Source organism: Balearica regulorum, chromosome 5 (assembly GCF_011004875.1).
Source record: "Balearica regulorum gibbericeps isolate bBalReg1 chromosome 5, bBalReg1.pri, whole genome shotgun sequence".
Classification (NCBI taxonomy): Eukaryota; Metazoa; Chordata; class Aves; order Gruiformes; family Gruidae; genus Balearica; species Balearica regulorum.
In genome coordinates, this window is record NC_046188.1 from 69,320,950 (window position 1) to 69,340,689 (window position 19,740).

General features: G+C 71.2%; 5 protein-coding genes across 5 annotated transcripts; 2 read left to right on the plus strand and 3 right to left on the minus strand.

Annotated features, from left to right (window-relative positions):
• Positions 1-1,076: 1,076 nt before the first annotated feature.
• Positions 1,077-5,057, plus strand: RPS6KB2 (ribosomal protein S6 kinase B2). The gene is made up of 15 exons (XM_075755470.1): positions 1,077-1,220; positions 2,079-2,113; positions 2,207-2,327; positions 2,450-2,518; positions 2,596-2,743; positions 2,851-2,908; positions 2,995-3,095; positions 3,193-3,283; positions 3,450-3,540; positions 3,727-3,834; positions 3,917-3,979; positions 4,068-4,145; positions 4,243-4,350; positions 4,462-4,574; positions 4,889-5,057. The coding sequence occupies exons 1-15, from the start codon at positions 1,149-1,151 to the stop codon at positions 5,055-5,057; spliced, it is 1,425 nt and encodes a 474-aa protein (XP_075611585.1). The 5' UTR covers positions 1,077-1,148.
• Positions 5,058-5,673: 616 nt separating this feature from the next.
• PTPRCAP (protein tyrosine phosphatase receptor type C associated protein) lies at positions 5,674-7,454 on the minus strand. Its single transcript, XM_075753097.1, has 2 exons — positions 7,291-7,454; positions 5,674-6,478 (listed from the first exon to the last, which is right to left on the minus strand). Exons 1-2 carry the CDS (start codon positions 7,291-7,293, stop codon positions 5,870-5,872), a joined length of 612 nt encoding a protein of 203 aa, XP_075609212.1. The 5' UTR covers positions 7,294-7,454; the 3' UTR covers positions 5,674-5,869.
• A 490-nt stretch (positions 7,455-7,944) lies between these two features.
• CORO1B (coronin 1B) lies at positions 7,945-12,317 on the minus strand. The gene is made up of 11 exons (XM_075755476.1): positions 12,211-12,317; positions 11,395-11,597; positions 11,173-11,295; positions 10,932-11,061; positions 10,646-10,827; positions 10,353-10,472; positions 10,177-10,281; positions 9,943-10,088; positions 9,801-9,858; positions 9,132-9,437; positions 7,945-8,612 (listed from the first exon to the last, which is right to left on the minus strand). The coding sequence occupies exons 2-11, from the start codon at positions 11,593-11,595 to the stop codon at positions 8,487-8,489; spliced, it is 1,497 nt and encodes a 498-aa protein (XP_075611591.1). The 5' UTR covers positions 11,596-11,597; positions 12,211-12,317; the 3' UTR covers positions 7,945-8,486.
• A 636-nt stretch (positions 12,318-12,953) lies between these two features.
• On the minus strand, positions 12,954-14,260 carry GPR152 (G protein-coupled receptor 152). The gene has a single exon (XM_075755477.1). It carries the CDS (start codon positions 14,246-14,248, stop codon positions 13,046-13,048), a length of 1,203 nt encoding a protein of 400 aa, XP_075611592.1. The 5' UTR covers positions 14,249-14,260; the 3' UTR covers positions 12,954-13,045.
• Positions 14,261-15,627: 1,367 nt separating this feature from the next.
• Positions 15,628-18,592, plus strand: CABP4 (calcium binding protein 4). The gene is made up of 6 exons (XM_075755483.1): positions 15,628-15,954; positions 16,810-16,840; positions 17,153-17,296; positions 17,393-17,502; positions 18,149-18,296; positions 18,408-18,592. Exons 1-6 carry the CDS (start codon positions 15,706-15,708, stop codon positions 18,434-18,436), a joined length of 711 nt encoding a protein of 236 aa, XP_075611598.1. The 5' UTR covers positions 15,628-15,705; the 3' UTR covers positions 18,437-18,592.
• The last annotated feature ends 1,148 nt before the right edge of the window (positions 18,593-19,740 follow it).

Genomic DNA, 19,740 nt, shown 5'->3' on the forward strand with positions numbered 1-19,740 from the left:
AACACCAGTGACCCTACAATAACACACACCTCCTGTAGCCCCCACGACCCTACAATAACACCAGTGACCCTACAATAACACACAGCCCCTGTAGCCCCCACGACCCTATAATAACACCAGTGATCCTACAATAACACACAGCCCCTGTAGCCCCCACGACCCTACAACACCACCAGTGACCCTACAATAACCCACAGCCCCTGTAGTGCCCCAGACCCTACAATAACACCAGTGACCCTACAATAACACACAGCCCCTGTAGCCCCCACGACCCTACAATAACACCAGTGACCCTACAATAACACACAGCCCCTGTAGCCCCCACGACCCTACAATAACACCAGTGACCCTACAATAACCCACAGCCCCTGTAGTGCCCCAGACCCTACAATAACACACAGCCCCTGTAGCCCCCACGACCCTACAATAACACCAGTGACCCTACAATAACACACAGCCCCTGTAGCCCCCACGACCCTACAACACCACCAGTGACCCTACAATAACACACAGCCCCTGTAGCCCCCGCGACCCTACAATAACACCAGTGACCCTACAATAACACACAGCCCCTGTAGCCCCCGCGACCCTACAATAACACCAGTGACCCTACAATAACACACAGCCCCTGTAGCCCCCGCGACCCTACAATAACACCAGTGCCCTGCAGCAACACGCAGCCGTCTCGGCCCCACAGTACCACTAGTGCCCTAGAAACCCGCGTGGACCCCGAGCTGGGTCAGGGCGGGGTGGGGGGGGGGGGGGGGGGGGGGGGCGGAAAATCTCCGTCTCTTTCGGGGCGTTCCTCCCCCTTCAGCTGTCGTCACGGCGGCGCCGACGAGGTCAGAGCGACGCGGCGGAGGCGGGGCAGCCCCGCAGCCCGGGGCCGAGCGGGGGGTGCCCAGTAAAGGCTGTGAGCGGCCGGCCTGGCTCTGGCGTTGTCCCTGCGCGTCCCCTCCCCGCCGCCGCCGCCGCCGTTCCCCCGGGACCCCCCTCGGGACTACAGCTCCCGGCGTGCCCCGCGGCGGGGATGCCGGGGGTTCCCCCCCCGGTGACGAGAGGGAGGGGAGGGGCCACCGGGGAGGGGCCACCGGGGAGGGGCGGGGCCACCGGGGCGGGTCCCTCCGGGGTCCCGGTGCGGCGCCGTCATGGCGGGGGTGTTCGACATCGACCTGGAGACCGAGGAGGGCAGCGACGGGGACGAGCCCGAGCTGGGCGCCGTGAGCCGCCACCGGGGCGGGGCGAGGGACCAGCACCGGGACCGGCTGGGGCGGGGATCGGGGACGGGAACCGGCTGGGGAGCGGGGGGGGGGGGGGGGGGAGGGCGGCACCGGGACTGGAGATGGGGGGGAGCGTGGACCGGGGATGGGGACGCGGCGACCGGGACGGGGACGGGGTCACTGGGACCGGCTGGGGACGGGGGACCGTGACGGGGGCGCGGATGGAGGCGGGCGGGGGGTGAGCGGCACCGGGACCCGGTGGGGACGGGGCGACCGAGGACAGCGGGGGGGGACGCACCGGGGCCCGCGCGGTGCTGGGGACGGCGGGACGGACGGACGGACGGGCGGGCGGGTGGGCAGGAGGTCGGGCAGCTGAAGGAGGGGGGGACCGGGACAGGCACCCCGGGGTCCTGCCGGTGGCGGGGCCGGGGGACAGCCAGGGGCGGGGGGGGGGGCAACCGGGGGCCGGGGGTCCCGGTCCGTCTGCCCCCGCACGGCCGGGCAGAGGGAGGATCCCGCTGGGCAGGGCCCTGCCTCAGCCCAAAAACATCCGGCTGGGCCGGCGCACAGCACCCCTGCCTGCTGCGGGCACCCTGCCTGCTGCCTGCCTGCCTGCCTGCCCTGGGTCCCTGCCTGCCTGCCTGCCTGCCTGCTGCGGGCACCCTGCCTGCCATGGGTCCCCTGCCTGCAGTGGGTCCCCTGCCTGCTGTGGGTCCCCTGCCTGCTGCGGGCACCCTGCCTGCAGTGGGTCCCCTGCCTGCAGTGGAGCTGCTGCCTGCCATGGGTCCCTGCCTGCAGTGGGTCCCCTGCCTGCAGTGGGTCCCCTGCCTGCCACTGACCGTGGGTTCCCTCCCACAGGAGATGGAGCTGGAGCCCCGGGGGAACGGCCTGGAGTAAGTGGGGGGGCAGGCAGGGGGGGACAGGCAGGGGGGGACAGGCAGGGGGCAGGCAGGGGGTCCGTCCCCTCTCACCCGCTGTCCCCACAGGCCGGTGGGGCACTACGAGGAGATCGAGATCTCAGAGAGCAGCGTCAACAACGGCCCTGAGCACATCGGTCCCCACTGCTTCGAGCTGCTCCGCGTCCTGGGCAAGGGTGGCTACGGCAAGGTGGGGGGTACGGCACGCCGGGGTGGGGTGGGGGTGGGGGCTTTGGGGGCGTTGGGGTGCTCAGGGGGATCCGGTGCTGCCCGATGGCATCTCCAAACCACCCCCCTTCCCCATCCTTCCAGGTGTTCCAGGTCCGCAAAGTGCAGGGCACCAACACGGGGAAGATCTTTGCCATGAAGGTCCTGAAGAAGGTAGCGCTGCCCCGGACCCCCCCCGGACCATTCGGGGAGCCCCCCCCCGCCCCCAGCTCACCGCCTCCCCCCCCCAGGCCAAGATCGCCTGCAACGCCAAGGACACGGCGCACACCCGGGCCGAGAGGAACATCCTGGAGGCCGTCAAGCACCCCTTCATCGTTGACCTCATCTACGCCTTCCAGACGGGCGGCAAGCTCTACCTCATCCTGGAGTGCCTCAGTGGTAAGGGGGGGGGGGGGGGGGGGGGGGGGGGGGGGTTTTGGGGGGGGACACCAAGGTGGGGGGGCCAGGATGGCTCAGGGGGTCCCGCTTGGGGTGTCTTGTTGCAGGTGGAGAACTCTTCATGCAGCTGGAGCGGGAGGGCATCTTCCTGGAGGACACCGCCTGGTAGGGATGGGGAGAGGGGACATGGGGGGGGCGGGGGGGGGAATGGGACCCCGATGCTGCTCACAGTCATCCCCCCCCCCCCCAAGTTTCTACCTGAGCGAGATCACGCTGGCGCTGGGCCACCTGCACTCCCATGGCATCATCTACCGCGACCTCAAGCCGGAGAACATCATGCTCAACAGCCAAGGTGGGCTTGGGGATGGGGAGGGGGTTTGGGTGGACACGGGGGGGGGGGACACTTTGGGGATGGTGCTGACCCCCCCACCCCGCCCCATCTCCCTCAGGCCACATCAAGCTGACGGACTTTGGGCTGTGCAAGGAGTCGATCCACGATGGGGCCGTCACCCACACCTTCTGCGGCACCATCGAGTACATGTGAGGCGGGTGCAGCACGGAGGAGGCGGGGGGGACGACATACCACCCACTTATCCCTTGTCCTGGGCCCCCCCCCCCCCCTCCCCGCCCTGCCCCCAGCTCAGGGCACACCTCCCCTGCACACACACACCCCCCACACACCCCCCCCCCCCCCCCCCCCCCCCAGGGCCCCCGAGATCCTGGTGCGCAGCGGGCACAACCGGGCGGTGGACTGGTGGAGCCTGGGCGCCCTGATGTACGACATGCTCACAGGATCGGCAAGTCCCACTCCTGCTCTTTCCTCCCCGGGTGGGAGGGGGGGAGGTGTGGGGGTGTGTGGGGGGGGTGTGGGTTGAAGAGGTTGGGGGGGGGGTGGTCCCCGGGGGGTGGGGGATCCCCACGGGGGTGATGCTGAGCCTTCCTCGCCCGCCTGGCTCTTCCTCGCCACCCGGTGCCTCTCGCAGCCCCCCTTTACCGCCGAGAACCGTAAGAAGACCATCGACAAGATCCTCAAGGGCAAACTGGTGCTGCCGCCGTACCTGACGCCCGACGCGCGGGACCTGCTCAAGAAGGTACGGCACCCGCCCAACTTGTTTATGTAGGTCCTACCAAAACACCATCTCATGCCCCTCTCCATCCCCCTTTCTCTTCCAGTTTCTCAAGAGAAACCCCAACCAGCGGATTGGGGGGGGCCCGGGGGACGCGGCCGATGTGCAGGTACAGGCAGGGGCGGGCAGCGGGGTGGGTGGCAGGCGGACACCCCCCACCCCCCCGCCTGACACCCCCTCCCCACCGCTGCCTGCAGAAGCAGCCCTTCTTCCGCCACATCAACTGGGAGGACCTGCTGGCCCGCAGGCTGGACCCCCCCTTCAAACCCTGCCTGGTACGGCTGGGGGGGGGCAGAGGCAGGGCGGGTGGGGTGCGCGTTTTGGGGGGGGGGGGGGCACCCACAGGAGCACCCACCGCCTGCCCCCCCGCAGCAGTCGGAGGAGGACGTCAGCCAGTTCGACACCCGCTTCACCCGCCAGACGCCCGTCGACAGCCCGGATGACGCCGCCATCAGCGAAAGCGCCAACCAAGCCTTCCTGGTATGGGGGCGGGGGGGGGCGGGGGGCAGCGGGCATACCCCCTCCCTCCAGTGGGGTGGGGGGGGACCCAGCACCCATCGGTCCCCCCCCCCGACACCCCTCTGCCCGCAGGGCTTCACCTACGTGGCCCCCTCGGTGCTGGAGAGCATCAAGGAGGGGTTCTCCTTCCAGCCCAAGGTGCGCTCCCCCCGCCGCCTCAACAGCAGCCCCCGCACCCCTGTCAGGTACCCACGGGACCACGGGGGGGGGCTGTGGAGGGGGGGGGGGGCAGCGGGGTGGGTGCTGCGGGGCACAGCAGTGGGGGGGGTGTTGGGAACGAGGGGACAGTGCTGGGGGTGGGGTGGGGTGGGGGGGGGTCAGGAGGATGGGGGGGCTTGGTGCCCGTGGCACACGCTGGGGTTGGGGAAGGGGCTCTGTGGGCAGCACCCCCCACCCCACCCCACTCCCGGTGGGCAAGGGAAGCCCCCGGGGTGGGCAGTGGTGTGCCACGGGCACGGGGTGCCCCCCTCACCCCCCCCCCCCATGTGTCCCCTCCCAGCCCCGTGAAGTTCTCCCCCTTCGAGGCGTTCAAGCCGGGGGCGGCGGGGGAGCCGATGGAGCTGGGGGCCAGCCTGCCCCCCCCGCCCGAGGGCACGGCCCCGCTGCCCATCAAGACCTCCGGGGGGGCCAAGAAGCAGAAGGGGGGCCGGGGGCGGGTGCCCAGGTAGGGGTGGGGTGGGGGGGGCGGGATTGGGGGAGGGGGGGAGTGTGACATGGGGGAGGACACGCGGTGCCGGTGGGGCCTGGTGCCCCCCCGTGGGGTGGGGTGGGGGCCCCCCGTGATGCTGCTTCTGCTCCGGGCTGCCGTGGGCACGGCCCCCCCCCCCCATCATGGCTCCCTGCCCGCTTGCGCTGCTGTCGGGTGGGCGGGGGGGGGTGTGTGGGGGGGTGGTGTTTGGGGGAGCAGGGCCCCCCCAGGGTGTGGCCCCCTCCCGGGGTTAGGCGTGGGCCCGGCTGCTGGACACGTGCCAATTAAAAGACTTGATGAGGCCGTGGTGGTTCTGTGCTGGGGGGTAACGGGGGGGGGAGATCGGGGGCCCCACCAGGGTGGGGTGCAGGCTCCGCCCCCTGCACTGTGCCCCGCCCCGCCCCTTCCCAGGCTCCGCCCCCTGCACTGTGCCCCACCCCTTCCCAGGCCCCGCCCCTTCCCTTATCCCCGCCCTTCATGCCCCGCCCCTTCCCCAGGCCCCGCCCCTTCCCCAGGACCTTTGCCCTTCCCCTGCCACACCCTTTCCTTTGGCCACACCCACTTTCCCCCAAGCCACGCCCCCTCCACGCCGTAGCTGGGCAGAGCTGCTTTTTTATTGGTCAGTGCCCAGGTCTGTGCAGCCAGTCAGGAGCCTCTGCTGGGGCGGGCAGGCAGCGGAATGGGCCCTTCTGGGTGGGGCAGGGCGGTGATGTCACAGGGCGGTGATGTCACAGGGCAGTGATGTCACAGGGCGGTGATGTCACAGGGCGGTGATGTCACAGGGCGGTGATGTCACAGGGCGGTGACGTTGGGCCGCGCGTCCCCCCACGCCGCGGTCCCCGAGAAGGCGTGGAGGTCGCTGAGCAGGGCCTCGGCGCTGCCCCCCGCCACCTGCCCCCCGCTCGGGGGGCTCTCCCCAACCTCCGGGGCTGCCTCGGCCTTGGCTTTGACCTCCTCCTCCTCCTCCTCCTCCTCTCGCTCCTCCTCCTCGTCATCTTCCCTCTGATTTTCCTCTTCCTCCTCCTCCTCCTCCTCATCCTGCGGCCGCTGGTCCTGGCTCCACGGCATCAGCTCTTCCTCCTCATCCCGGGGATCCGCCGCCACCATCTCCCCGCCCTCGCGGCAGGGCTGCATGGCGAGGCCACCCCGTCCCCGTAGCTGGTACCAACGTCCCCGCAGCAGCGCCAGCACCCGGCGGCCCATGGGTCGGGGATGGTAGCGGCCGGACGAGACCCGGCAGAGATGGTGCCAGGCCACGGCCAACCCTACTACCAGGCAAAGCAGGAGCACCAACAGAGCCCCCACCGCCCGGTCGTTACGGCTCCCCACCGGTTCCCCCGCCGCCGCCAGCCCGGCCAACGCCAGCAGCACGGGTGCCGGCAGGCAGCGCCGCGCTCCAGCCTGCGGGTTAGGGCAACGGAGTCACCGCCGTACGCCTGGCACCCAGCCCGGTTCCTTCCCAGCCCTGGGGTGGCCGCCCCATCCCGGAAAGCGGGGTAGGGCTGGGGCGAAGGGCAGCGGACCCTGGGGAGGGGGCAGTGCCCCCCCCCCCCCCCCCCCGCCGGCGGTGCGTGCCGGGCAGGTGGCCAGCCGACGCGGGGCCGGCCCCGTGACGGGAAGCTGCGGTTGGCAGGTGCCGCAGCACCTGTGGGTGCTGGGGGAGAGGAGCAGGGTCCTGCCGCCCCCGCACGGGGGGCCAGCCCCCCCTTCCCCAGCTGCACAGCCCCACGGCACCCCTCACCCCTTCCCACAGTGCTGCAGCCCCATAGCACCCCCCCGGCCACGGCTTCAGCCCCCCCCTTCCCCAGCCCCGCGCCCACAGCCTCCCCCTGGGCCCCCAGCCCCACTGTGCCACCCTCCCTTCCCCCCCCCCCCCAAAACCTGCCCCCCAGCTCCAGCAGTGCCAAGCCCCACTGCCCCCCCCAGCCCTGCTGTGGGAGGGGGATCTGCCCTGGGGACCCACCGCTGCTGCGGCCATCCCCCCGCTCCGTCTCAGCCCCCGGTGCAGCACCAGCTGCGGGGAACCACATTTGAATGAAGCACAGCCACCTCCTCCAGATTTAGCAGGGGAAACTGAGGCTGGAGAAGTGCCTCCCCGCGCCCCCCCCCCCCCCCACTCCCGCTCACTCCAATTCTGGGAGATGCCCCCCCACCCGGTCCCCCCGGGTCCCAGAGAGCCCGTCACCCATCCCATCTGGTTTTGGGGTGCTTACCATCAGCGGGTGCTGCCAGAGCGGATCCTGGTGCTGCAGGTGCGAGCCGTGTTGGGGCCTCCCCCAGCGCTTCCTGCCCCCGTGCAGCGGATGTATCGGTGCGGGGGGAGGCGAGGTGCTGCACCCCCCCCCCCCCCGCCTACCCAAAATGCACTCAGGGCCCTGGAAACCCGGGCGTGGGGACCTGCTTTGGGACCCCCCCCCCCCCGAGCTGTCCCCCCGCTCCCCACCACGACCCTGGGGTCACCGGTACCCCCGCACCATCCTGAGACCACCGACCCCCCCACCCCCCAAGGCTACACCCGGCTCTCTGGGGACACCGAGGGGACCCCCTGCGCAGGGCGACGGGACACACGCGTACAGGGGTCCCCTACCCCATGGCACAGCGCTGCTTTTGGGGGTGGGGAAATCCCCCCGGGACACGAGCCGTCTCCGCCACGACGCCCCGTTTCCTGCCTGAGGCGGGTGAGCTCGCACCCGAGCTCGCTCGCACCCGTGACCGCTGCGTCTTCCTGTCCCCTCCTCGTCCCCCGCAGCCATCAGAGCACCCTGGCCCCACAACGAGCCCCCCAACTCCATAGCAACCCCCCCTCCACGTAGCCCCTGGCCCCCCCAGGGCACCTCTGCCCCAGCCCCTGGCCCCTCACCCAGCACTTTTCTTATAAAGTCCTTTATTTGGAGTGAAAATATAGTTTTTGACCCTGCACTGTAACGGGGGGGGACACACACAATAGGGAGGGGGAAGAAGCCCCCAAAATATAGGGGGGACAATATTCCACCGTTGGGGGGCAGATCGTGCCCCTGCCCCACAGGAAAGGGGGGGAAGACCCCAGCCCATGTGGGGAGAGGGGGTGCAGGGGGTAGTGTTTGATCCCAGGAGCAACCCCCCAGCCCGAGGACACGGGAACAGGGAGGGGGGGAATGGTCCATGATTTGGGGGGGGGGGGCAGCACCCAGTAAGGCAATGGGGGTGAGGGGGGAGCTGCCAGAAGGGCGGCCAGCCCTCCCATGGGAGAAGGACCCGGCAGCGGAGGGGGGACCCCAGGGCGGGGTGGGAGGGCTCGGGGGACCCTGGGGCACAGGCATGGTCCCTGGCGGGTGGGAGGGGAGGGGGGGGTACCGGGGTGGGGGTGGGGGGTGTGTCTGGCGGGGGGTGTCCCCGTCCACGGTGGTCCCTGAGGGGGGACGCGGGGTCCCTAGACGTGGCCGTTCTCGAGGCGGCTCAGCTGCTCCTCCAGGCGGGCGATGCGTTGGCCCTGTTCCGCCACCAGCGCCCGCAGCGCCGCCACCTCCTGCAGCACCTCCTCCAGCCGCCCGCCGCCCTGCGCACCGCCGTCAGCCACGCCCCAGAGCCACACCCTCCAGAGCCACGCCCCCTCCAGAGCCACGCCCCCTCCAGAGCCACGCCCCCTCTCCAGAGCCACGCCCCCTCTCCAGAGCCACGCCCCCTCTCCAGAGCCACGCCCAGCCTGGCCCCACCTCTGCAGACACCCCCACCCACAGCCCCCCCCCCCAGCCTGAGCACACCCATGGCACCCCCCACCCCTGGCCCCGCCCCATCACACCCCCCCAACCCAACCTTAGACCCCACCCACCACCCCAGCATGGCCACACCCACCACCGATAGCCCCACCCACCTCCCCACCCTGGCCCCACCCATCCATTGCCACGCCCACTCCCAAGACCCCACCCATTGCCCCAGCTGCACCCACCCTACACCCCTCCACAGCCACGCCCACAGAGGCCCCGCCCACCCCCAGAGGCCCCGCCCACCCCCAGAGGCCCCGCCCACCCCCAGAGGCCCCGCCCACCCCCAGAGGCCCCGCCCACCCCCGACATACCGTGGGTGCAGAGGGGCCGGTGCCCGGGGCCGGGGGGGTGCTGAGGCGGGTGGGGGCGGGCACGGCGGGGGGCGTGGGGGGCGGCGTGGTGGGGCCGGCGGCGGCGGCGGCGGCGGCAGGGGGGCGGTTCTCGTGGAGGAGGGTGCGGCGGTTCACCTTGAGATCCCGCTGCTTGCTGGGGACGTAGGCCTGCCGCAGGGACACCAGCACCGGCCCCGCCGTCCGTCCCGCCACCCACTCCTCTGCCTCCATGGCCGCCTCGGGGCCCGCCGTGTCGGGGTACAGGTCGTCCTGGAACAGATCCGACTGCGCCCCCACACACACAACGTCAGAGGGGCCAACGGGACCCTCCCAGGGATGCCCACCCAGCCCCCGTGGGGACCCCCGCCCTGGTACCCCACACAGACCCCATGGGGAACCCCACTCAGGCACCGTGTCCCGCCCAGGGATGCCCACCCAGCCCCCATGGGGACCCCCACACCCAGGCACCATGTTCTACCCAGGGACCCCCCACCCTGCCACCATGTCCTACCCAGGGACTCTCCACAGCCCCCACGGGGACACTCCGCAGCCCCCACGGGGACCCCCACCCAGCCACCTTCCCCCTGCCAGGGACCCCCACCCTGCTGCCGTGCCCCGGGGCAGGGCGTCCCCGCCGTCCCCACCGACCTTCCTTGGCACCGTCATGATGATGGGCTCACACTTGCGCTCGTGCAGCTTGTAGAACCTGCCGGGGGGGAGCAGAGCGGGTCATGGTTGGGGAGGGACATGGGGGCCACCCCCTTGTCCCCCCTCATGTCCCCCTGCCCACCTGGCGATCTCGCACTTGCTGACGTCCAGCCCGCGCTTGGGCATCCAGCCCATGCCCCGCTGGGGCTCCTTGCTGGTGAAGGTGTTGAGGAAGTGGATGTAGGGTGGCTCCTCCGTGATCTCAAAGTACCGGATGCTCGAGTCACCCTGGGGACACGGCGTTTAACGGGGTCCACGGGTGTGGGAGCCGCTGGCGAGGGGGGTGGGGACGGTGGGGGGCACCGCGGGGCCGTACCTTGCCGCAGACGTAGACCACGTTGGTGTCGGGGTCGTAGAAGGGCAGCAGAGCCCCGTTGCTGGAGTCCAGCTCCTGCAGCCCCATGGGCTCCTCCAGGTTCTCCTGCGGGGCAGCGCGTCAGCCCCTTGGGGCACCCCGACGTGGTCCCGTGGGACCCCCGGGGTGCTCCTCACCGTGTCCCACAGCGCCAGCTGCCGCTCGCTCATACGGCTGAAACCGGTGGTGAAGATCTTGCCGTCGGCCAAGAAGATGGCCCGCATGGGCCGAGCCCCCTCGTGCGCCCGCTCCTTCTCCTGGGGAGGGGACGGGGGTCACCAGCACAGACAGGGGCACCCAAGGGACACAGGACAGCGGGGCGCACCAGGGGTCAAGGGCAGGGCTTGGCGGGGGGGGTCTCCCCCTGAGGCCCAGGGCAGGATGGGGCACTGGGGATAGGGGCAAGGGGACAGGTCCCCCGGGGACTCACGGCCACCACGGTGCCACGTCGGGGGTCGATGACGCGGACGCTCTTGTCCTTGCAGGCGGTGCAGAAGCGGGCGCCGTCGCGGCTCCAGCTGACGCTGTAGATGAGGTCGGGGTGCAGCCCCTCCAGGCGGTACAGCTCCTCCGCCGTGCCCACGTTCCAGATCAGCACCACGTTGTCACAGCCTGGGCGAGAGCAGCGCACGCGCGTGTGGGGGAATCACCTCGGCCACGTGCCCCCCCACCGAATCCCCGTCCCCCCTCCTCCCACCGCCGTGGCACCCCCGTACCTGCGCTCAGCAGGACGTTGCGGGCGGTGGGGTGCCAGGCGATGATGCCCACGCGCTTCGAGTGCCCCTCCAGTACCACCACCGGCTCCGTCAGCGGCTGGCTGAGCCCGTTCTCGGGGATCTGCCAGACCTGCCGGGCGCAGAGGGGGCAGTGGGCCAAAAGTGGGGGGGGGGGGTGTCCCTCGCCACGCTCCCGCCCCTCTCCCTGTGCCCCCCCCCCCCCATCTGCCGCCCCCCTCACCATGACGGTGCAATCCTCCGAGCCGCTGGCGATGACGTGGTCGTTGTGGGGACACCAGTCGATGTCGAGGACGGGACCCGTGTGCCCGCACACCGTGGGGTACGACTTGTCGATGCGCCCGGTCTTGGGGACAAAGGGACAAAGCCGGGGTGGGGTGGTGGGGGGTCACCCACCGGCGCGGACTCCCTTCCCGCGCCAGCACCCCGGTATCGTCACCGGTACCTTGTGCAGGGGCAGGACGAGGAAAGCGCCGCCGCCGCTGGCCTCCACGATGATGGCGACGAAGGAGGGGTTGACGGCGCAGAAGGTGCTGTCCCAAGTGACGCGGGAGACGCGGATGTCATCGTAGCACTGCTCCGTCTTCACCGGTTGCCCGAAAACGTGCCGGAACTTGCTCTGCCGCACCACCTTCCGAAACGACATGGCTGGGGCGTACCCCGTGCCGGGGTCAGCGTCGGGGGAACCCCAAAACGTGGGGCACAGCCGGGGAAGGGGGAGGTGGCACGGAGCGCCCAGCCGCGGGCCGAGGGAACGAGGGTGCTCCCCGCCACCCCCCCCCCCCTCCCTCCGCCTCCCGATGGGTGACGGGGTGCTGCGGGGTGGGGGGGGGGGGGCTTGTCCTCATCCCCCACCCCGGGTAAAGGGCGGCTCGGCCCCTCCCGGGAGCGGGAAGCCGGGGCTGCCCCGTGCCTGCCGGGCAAAGCAACCCCTCCCTGCCGTGCCCTGCCCACACACACGGGGACGGCCCCCCCGGGACGGGGACAAGGCCGGGGCACGGGGACAGGAGGGTACAGCCCCGGCGGGACCGGGGCGAGGGGGACCGGGACGGGGGACAAGGACGGGGCCGGGGCCGGGGCCAAGGACGGGGCCGGGGATGGGGCCAAGGACGGGGCCGGCCCCCTGGGCAGGAGGATGGGGGGGACCTCGGGGCACGGGGACGGCCGCTCTCGGTAAGGGGCCGGGGCCGGGTCAGTCCCCCCAGGCCGGGAGCCCAGGCTGCCGGTCCCGGGAGCCGGCAGGGCCCGTCCCCGCACTCACCGGCGGGCCGGGGCCGGGGCCGGGGCCGGTGGGAGCGGGCGGCGGCGCGCGGAGCCGGTAGCGGAGGCGGGAGGGGGCGGGGGCAGGAAGTGACCGGGACGGCCCCGCCCCGCCCCGCCCCGCGCATGCGCCCCGCGCTCGGGGAGGAATTGGGGAGGGGGGAGCCCGGTACCGGGGGGCGGTGGGGCACGTGGGGGCGGCGGGAGCCGCTACGGTACCGGGGGGCAGCGGGGGCACCGCGAACCACTGCGGCACCGCGTGGGGCACGGTCACCCCGTGGGGCAGGGTCCCGTGGGGCACGGTCACGCCGTGGGGCACGGTCACCCCGTGGGGCAGGGTCCCGTGGGGCACGGTCACGCCGTGGGGATGGTCACCCCGTGGGGCACGGTCGCCCCGTGGGGCACGGTCACCCCGTGGGGCAGGATCCCGCGGGAACCGCCACCCCGTGGGGATGGTCACTCCGTGGGGCAGGGTCCCGTGGGGCACGGTCACGCCGTGGGGATGGTCACCCCGTGGGGCACGGTCACCCCGTGGGGCAGGATCCCGCGGGAACCGCCACCCCGTGGGGATGGTCACTCCGTGGGGCAGGGTCCCGTGGGGCACGGTCACCCCGTGGGGATGGTCACCCCGTGGGCATCCACTGAGCCCATCCTGCCCCACGCTGTGTGCCCGTGGGTGGCCGTGCCCCACTGACCCCCTGCCTGCGTGGGTGTGCACGGTGCTCGGCCCACGCGTGGGGACCTCCTCAAACGGGGGCACAGCGGGGACACGGGGGGGCACACCCAGCCCTGTGTGCCACCCCACAGCCGGGACGGGTGGGGACGGGGATGGGGGGTCACGGAGCTGCACGTGGGGACCCTGCGGGAGCAGGTGGCACGGGGGTCGTGGGTGGCACGGGGGTCGTGGGTGGCACGGGGGTCGTGGGTGGCACGGGGGTGACGGTGGTGAGTGGCACGGGGGTGGTGGCAGCGGGTGGCACGGGGGTGGTGGTGGTGAGTGGCACGGGGGTGGTGGTGGCAGCGGGTGGCACGGGGATGGTGGCAGTGGGTGGCACGGGGGTGACGGTGGTGAGTGGCACAGGGATGGTGGTGGCAGCGGGTGGCACGGTGGCGGCGGGTGGCACGGGGGTGACGGTGGCGGGTGACACGCGGGCGAGGACGGCCCGCGGCAGGCGTGCGAGGCGGTGGCAGGCGCGGGAGCCGAGCAGCAGGTACAGGCAGGGGTTGAGGCAGCTGCCGAGGTTGAAGGCCAGCCCCAGCAGGTAGAGCAGGTGGCCGGAGCGGCTGGGGGCCACCAGCTGCAGCAGCTGGGTGACCTGGAAGGGCAGATGCAGCACCACGTAGGCGCTCAGCGTGGCCGCCACGATGCGCTGGAAACGGGTGGGCGGGCGGCCGCCTTGAGCGTGCCGGCACCGGGCCAGCACCAGGGCGGTGCCGTGGCAAGCCACCACCACGCCGAAGGGCAGCAGCCCCTCCACCACCACCTCCAGCCAGCGCATCGGCACTTCCCAGCTCCCCCTCTCGCTACGGCACACCGCCACGCCGGGCAGCAGCTCTTCGGCCGACGACACCGCCGCGTCCGGCACGCTGCAACAGCCCGCCACCAACCAGGCGCCCGCGCACAACGCCACCGGTAAACGGGCCGGTCGCCGACATCGGTACCAGAGCGGGGTGGCTACCAGCAGGCAACGGTCCAGGCTGATGGTTGCCAACAAGAAGAGCCCGCTGTAGTAGCCCAAACCGTAGAGGAACTGGTGGAGGCGGCACAAGGGGGTGCCCAGCACCCACTGGTGACCGTGGGCCACCGACCAGATCTGCAGGACCGAGTTGGCGAGGAAGAGGAAGTCAGAGGCGGCCAGGCTGAGGATGAAGGTGGCCAGTCCCCGGCACCGCAGGCGCCAGCCCGTCAGCCAGAGGGTGAAGGCGTTGGCAGGGAGCCCCACGGCCGCGCAGGCCACCAGCAGCTGCCCGTCCCACGGCAGGGTGCCGGGGGGCGGCAGGGACAGGGTGGGGGGCGATGTGACGTTCGACGGCTCCATCGCCCGGGCTCCGGCACTGCAGGCAGCGCGGGCGGTTCAGCGTTGCGGGAAGGGGTGTCACCCCTTCCAGTGTCGCCCCTTCCAGTGTCACCCCGTCCCACGTCACCCCCTCCCGTGTCACCCCGTCCTGCAGCACCGCACCGTGACCCCCCCGGAGCTCCCTCACCCACCGCAGCCTGGCTTTCTCCTGCCCTGCCCTCATTTTGGGGTACCCCCCCCCGTGCCCCCCGTGGCTTGCGGCATCCCTGTCCCCCACCGGCTGTGCCACCCTGTGCCCCCCCAAGTCCATCGTGCCCCGGCTGAGCCCCGGGATACCCCACCACCCCCTGCCCTGGGGGTCCAGGGCAGTAAATAGTGTAGGACCTACCTTAAATCGTTGGGAGAGCTCGGTTGGAGGTGGTGGGTGGGGGGCACCTGGTTGTGGGGTGCCCTATATGTGCGAGCGGGTGGGAGGGGCTGCACTTTTGAAGCTCTGCCCACTATCCATCCATTCGGGGGGGCAGTGACCCCCCAAAATCTCTCACACACCCCCCAGCACTGATTCTGTGCCTGCGGGGAGCTCTGGGGGGGGAGAGACCCTGGGGCCTGGCCTCAGCCCTGCCTCAGTTTCCCCACCTGGCGTAGGGGTGGGCAGGGGGACCCCGCTGCCTGCTGCCCGTGATCGGGCAGGGCAGCCGTTGCAGGCAGAGCGGAAGCGATCCCGCTATCGCTGCTCAGCAATGGTGGCGTGGGGCGAGGGGGGGGGGCAGCCGTGGGGCAGGACACCCCCTTCTCACCAGCGGCCACCCGGTGCTGGCCCCCCGTGGGGCAGCGGGTTGGGGGTCCCAGGGCAGCGGGGAGTTCCCCCGGGCAGGGGTGCAGCCGCGGCCATGCCGGTGGGTACGTGCGGGGGGCCGGTGTCCCCGCGATGGCATCTCCCCGATGGCATCGCCCCGTCACGCGCCGGCTTCCTGCTGCTGCTGAGCCGGGCCGATGGTATCGCGGGGACACGGGGGGGCCGGGGGCCCCCACCCGCCATGGCACCCACGGTTGTCACGGCTCTGCTGGGGGGGTGGGGGACAGGGCCCCGTGCTGGGGATGGGTGTCTGGGCTGGGGACACGGGTGGTGGCCGTGGGGTGCCGGTGTCGGGGATGTGGGTGGGTGCCGGCGCAAGGACTCGTAGGGTGACCCCGGGACGTCGCCGGGGACCCAGCCGGTATCCGGGGGTGCCGTGGCCGCGTGGCTCTGCCCCACGCCAGGCCGTGGAAGAGTGGCGGTGGCCGGTGGCTGTTTCCTGTCGTTAATCACCGCTAATTGGCTTTGCCCTGCCCTGGTGCAGTGAGCCCGTGGGGGGGGGGGGGTGTCGGGGGGGGGGACACGTCGGGGCGTAAGAGGATTTCCCTGCCTCCTCCTTCAGGCTCGGCTGCCCCCGGGGTCCCGCTCCCCGCTCCCTGCCTGCCCACCCGGCCACGGCCCCATGCCACGCACCCGGGGGGACAAGGGGACCCCCAAGGACACGGAGGCCCCGGGCAAGGGGAAAGGTGGGGAGGCGGGTGAGAAAACCCCCAAAGCCCCCGAAGACGGCGGCACCCCGGGTACCAAGAGCCCCGGCTCCGAGTCCCGGCACAGCAGCCACGGGCAGAAGAACAGCAAGAAGGGCCCCGGGGACCCCCACGCCGCTGCCGCCAAGACCTACTCCCCCTTCCTCAACACTGTCTTCGGCAAGGTGGGGACAGCCGGGCGGGGGCACCGGGGATGGAGGGGACACGGGGGGCACAGGGACAGGGTCAGGGATGCCCCAGGACCCCGGGGATGGAGGGGACACGGGGGGCACAGGGACAGGGTCAGGGATGCCCCAGGACCCCGGGGATGGAGGGGACACGGGGGGCACAGGGACAGGGTCAGGGATGCCCCAGGACCCCGGGGATGGAGGGGACACGGGGGGCACAGGGACAGGGTCAGGGATGCCCCAGGACCCCGGGGATGGAGGGGACACGGGGCGCACAGGGACAGGGTCAGGGATGCCCCAGGACCCCGGGGATGGAGGGGACACGGGGGGCACAGGGACAGGGTCAGGGGCACTCCGGGACCCTGGGGATGGAGGGGACACGGAGCACTGGGGGTGGTGTTGGGGACCCTGCGGGGTGCTGGGGATGGGGGGGACACCCAGGGGGACAGCCTGGGAAGGGGGAGCCGAGGCGGCAGTCCTCCTCGGGGGACACACGTGCTGCCCCCCCCCCCACCTCAACTCCAGGAGTATGAAGCACCCTCAGCAGCACCCATGGGTGCTAGGCAAATCCCATTCGGAGCCTGGGGGGTCCCAGGCTGGGGCAGCCCCGGGGTGGGTGGTGGGAGAGGGGGGTTGGGGGGGGCCAGGGCAGGGCGGGCTGGGGGTGCAGGCATGGGGCAGGGCAGGGCTTTGCCTCCAATCCCTCTAATCCCTCCCGCCGGAGTTAATTTTGGCCCACGCTTAACGAAGGTGACACCACGGTTTGCTTGGGGGGGGTGGGGGGGGGGGTGGGGGGGAATTGGGGCTGAGCCGGGTCTGATTCTGCCCCCACCCCACGTGTGCTCGTCCCAGGAGCGGGAGCTGTCACCAGAGGAGCTGGATGGTGAGCAGGGGGGATCTGGGGGGGCACGGGGGGCTGGGGTGGGCCGTGGGGACGGGGGGGCACGTGGTCATGGAGGGGTCTGCCATGGGGTGCAGTGCCAGGGGGACACGTGCCATGGAGGGGTCTGCCATGGGGTGCAGTGCCAGGGGGACACGGAGGGGTCTGCCATGGGGTGCAGTGCCAGGGGGACACGTGCCACAGCACCGCATCCAGGGAGGGACCTGCTCTGGGGTGGCGCGGTGCCTGGGGGACCCCCCCCCCCCCACGCCTGATGGTGTCCGTGTGCCGGCGCGTGCCCGCGTGTGCTGGCAGAGCTGCTGGACGCCTTCAAGGAGTTCGACACGGACCAGGACGGGTACATCAGCTACAAGGACCTGGGCGCCTGCATGCGCACCCTGGGGTACATGCCCACCGAGATGGAGCTCATCGAGATCTCCCAGCACATCAAGATGAGGAGTGAGCGTGGGGCTGGCTGCCGTGGGGCTGGGGAGGGGGCCGGAGGGGCAGGGGACGGGGCGTGGGGCGCTGAGGTTGTCCCTTTCCCGCGTGCAGTGGGTGGCCGCGTGGACTTCGAGGACTTTGTGCAGATGATGGGGCCGAAGTTGCGGGAGGAGACGGCCCATATGGTGGGCGTGAGGGAGCTCAAGATCGCCTTCCGTGAGGTACGGCCACCGCCATGGGGGGGGGACACCACAGCCGTGAGGGTGACCACAGGCATGGAGGGGACAGCAGCCTTGGAAAGGCCATGGTGGGGACAATGACCATGGGGGTGACCACAGGCATGGCGGGGACGATGACCATGGGAAGAGCATGGGGTGACCATGACTATGGAGGGATGGTGACCGTGGGGGTGACCACAGGCATGGCAGGGACAGCGACCACAGGGAGACGAGGAGGAGACCATAACCACTGGGGAACGGTGACCACGGTGGTGATCACACTCATGGAGGGGATGATGACCATGGGAGGACCATGGGGTGACCATGACCATGGGGGTGACCACAGGCACGGAGGGGACAGCAACACCGGAAAGACCATGGTGGGGACAATGACCGTGGTGGTGATCGCACTCATGGAGGGGACAATGACCATGGGAAGGAAGATCATGGGGTGACCATGACTGTGGAGGGACGTTGACCATGGAGGTGGCCAGAGGCACGGAGGGGACAATGACCTTGGGGAGACCATGACCATGGGGAGACAGTGACCATGGGGGTGACCACAGGAAGACCAGGAGGTGACCATGGGCCTGGATGGAGGGCGGTGGGGCCGGTGGGGAGGGTGACCCCCAACCTGCGGGCGCCACAGTTCGATGTGAACGGGGACGGGGAGATCAGCAGCGCGGAGATGCGGGAGGCCATCGCGGCGCTGCTGGGGGAGCAGCTGAAGGCGCAGGAGGTGGACGAGATCCTGCAGGACGTGGACCTCAACGGGGACGGGCACGTGGATTTCGATGGTGAGGGCCCCCCCCCCCGCTTTCCGTGCAGCCCCCCCATACCTACGGCACATGGCTGCGAGGGGTGGCTCAGCTCCGGGTCCCCTCACGCCCTCCTCCCTCGCCCCGCAGAGTTCGTTATGATGCTGTCATCCCGGTAACGACACCTTGAAGCGGGAAGGGACCCCCCCCCAGGAGGGGACCCCCCACCAACCGGCCCAACCTCTCTGCCAGCATTAGGGTTCAGAGTGAACAGCTGGAGCTGAGCCCGCAGCTGCAGACACGAGACACCCCCAACCCCGCCCCCAACCCCAAGACCCCCCAGGGGTGGCGGCGGAGCCGGGGGGGGAGGGCTGGGGGACCCCAATAAACCCCCTTGGTCAGCGCCGGAGGAAAGTGTCTGTGGTGGCTGGGAGGGGCTGCGGGGGGGGAACGTGGGGTGGCTCTGCCTGCGGGGTGAGGGGGGGCACAGGCAGTGCCTGGGGGACGGGGGGACTGCAGGTTGCATGTAGGGTGCAGGCAGGACATGGGCAGGGTGCGGGCAGGGTGCAGCAGGTCGCGTAGGGTGCGGGCAGGGTGCAGGCAGGGTGCTCTGCACTCCTGCAGGCATGCAGTGCCTAGGGGAGCCCACTGAGGGACAGGCAGGGCTCAGCGGGTACAGGCAGGGCTCAGGGGGTGCAGGCAGGGCTCAGCGGCTGCAGGCAGGGTTCAAGGGGTGCAGGCAGGGCTCAGCGGGTACAGGCAGGCAGGACTCAAGGGGTACAGGCAGGGCTCAGGGGCTGCAGGCAGGGCTCGGGGGTGCAGGCAGGGCTCAGGAGGTACAGGCAGGGCTCGGGGGGTGCAGGCAGGGCTCAGGAGGTACAGGCAGGGCTCGGGGGTACAGGCAGGGCTCAGGGGTGCAGGCAGGGCTCAAGGGGTACAGGCAGGGCTCGGGGGGTACAGGCAGGGCTCGGGGGGTGCAGGCAGGGCTCAGGAGGTACAGGCAGGGCTCGGGGGGTACAGGCAGGGCTCGGGGGTACAGGCAGGGCTCAGGAGGTACAGGCAGGGCTCGGGGGGTACAGGCAGGGCTCAGGGGTGCAGGCAGGGCTCAAGGGGTACAGGCAGGGCTCGGGGGGTACAGGCAGGGCTCGGGGGTGCAGGCAGGGCTCGGGGGTGCAGGCAGGGCTCAAGGGGTACAGGCAGGGCTCGGGGGGTGCAGGCAGGGCAGGGCACCGGCTGCCAACCCGCGCTCTGCCATTGGCTGGGTGATCTGACTTGCTGCAGCCAGCCGACCAATCAGCATCCCCAAACCGGCTGGCCAATCAGCACACACCAATGAACGGGGAGAATAGCAACCCTCGGTGACGTTTGCCCAAACGAACTGTCCAATCAGCATGAGGGAAGGCATAGACTCAACCAATCAGCAGAGAGAAACGTGCTGGCCAATAAGCACACGTCTCCCGCGCCAGCTGGCCAATCAGCACGC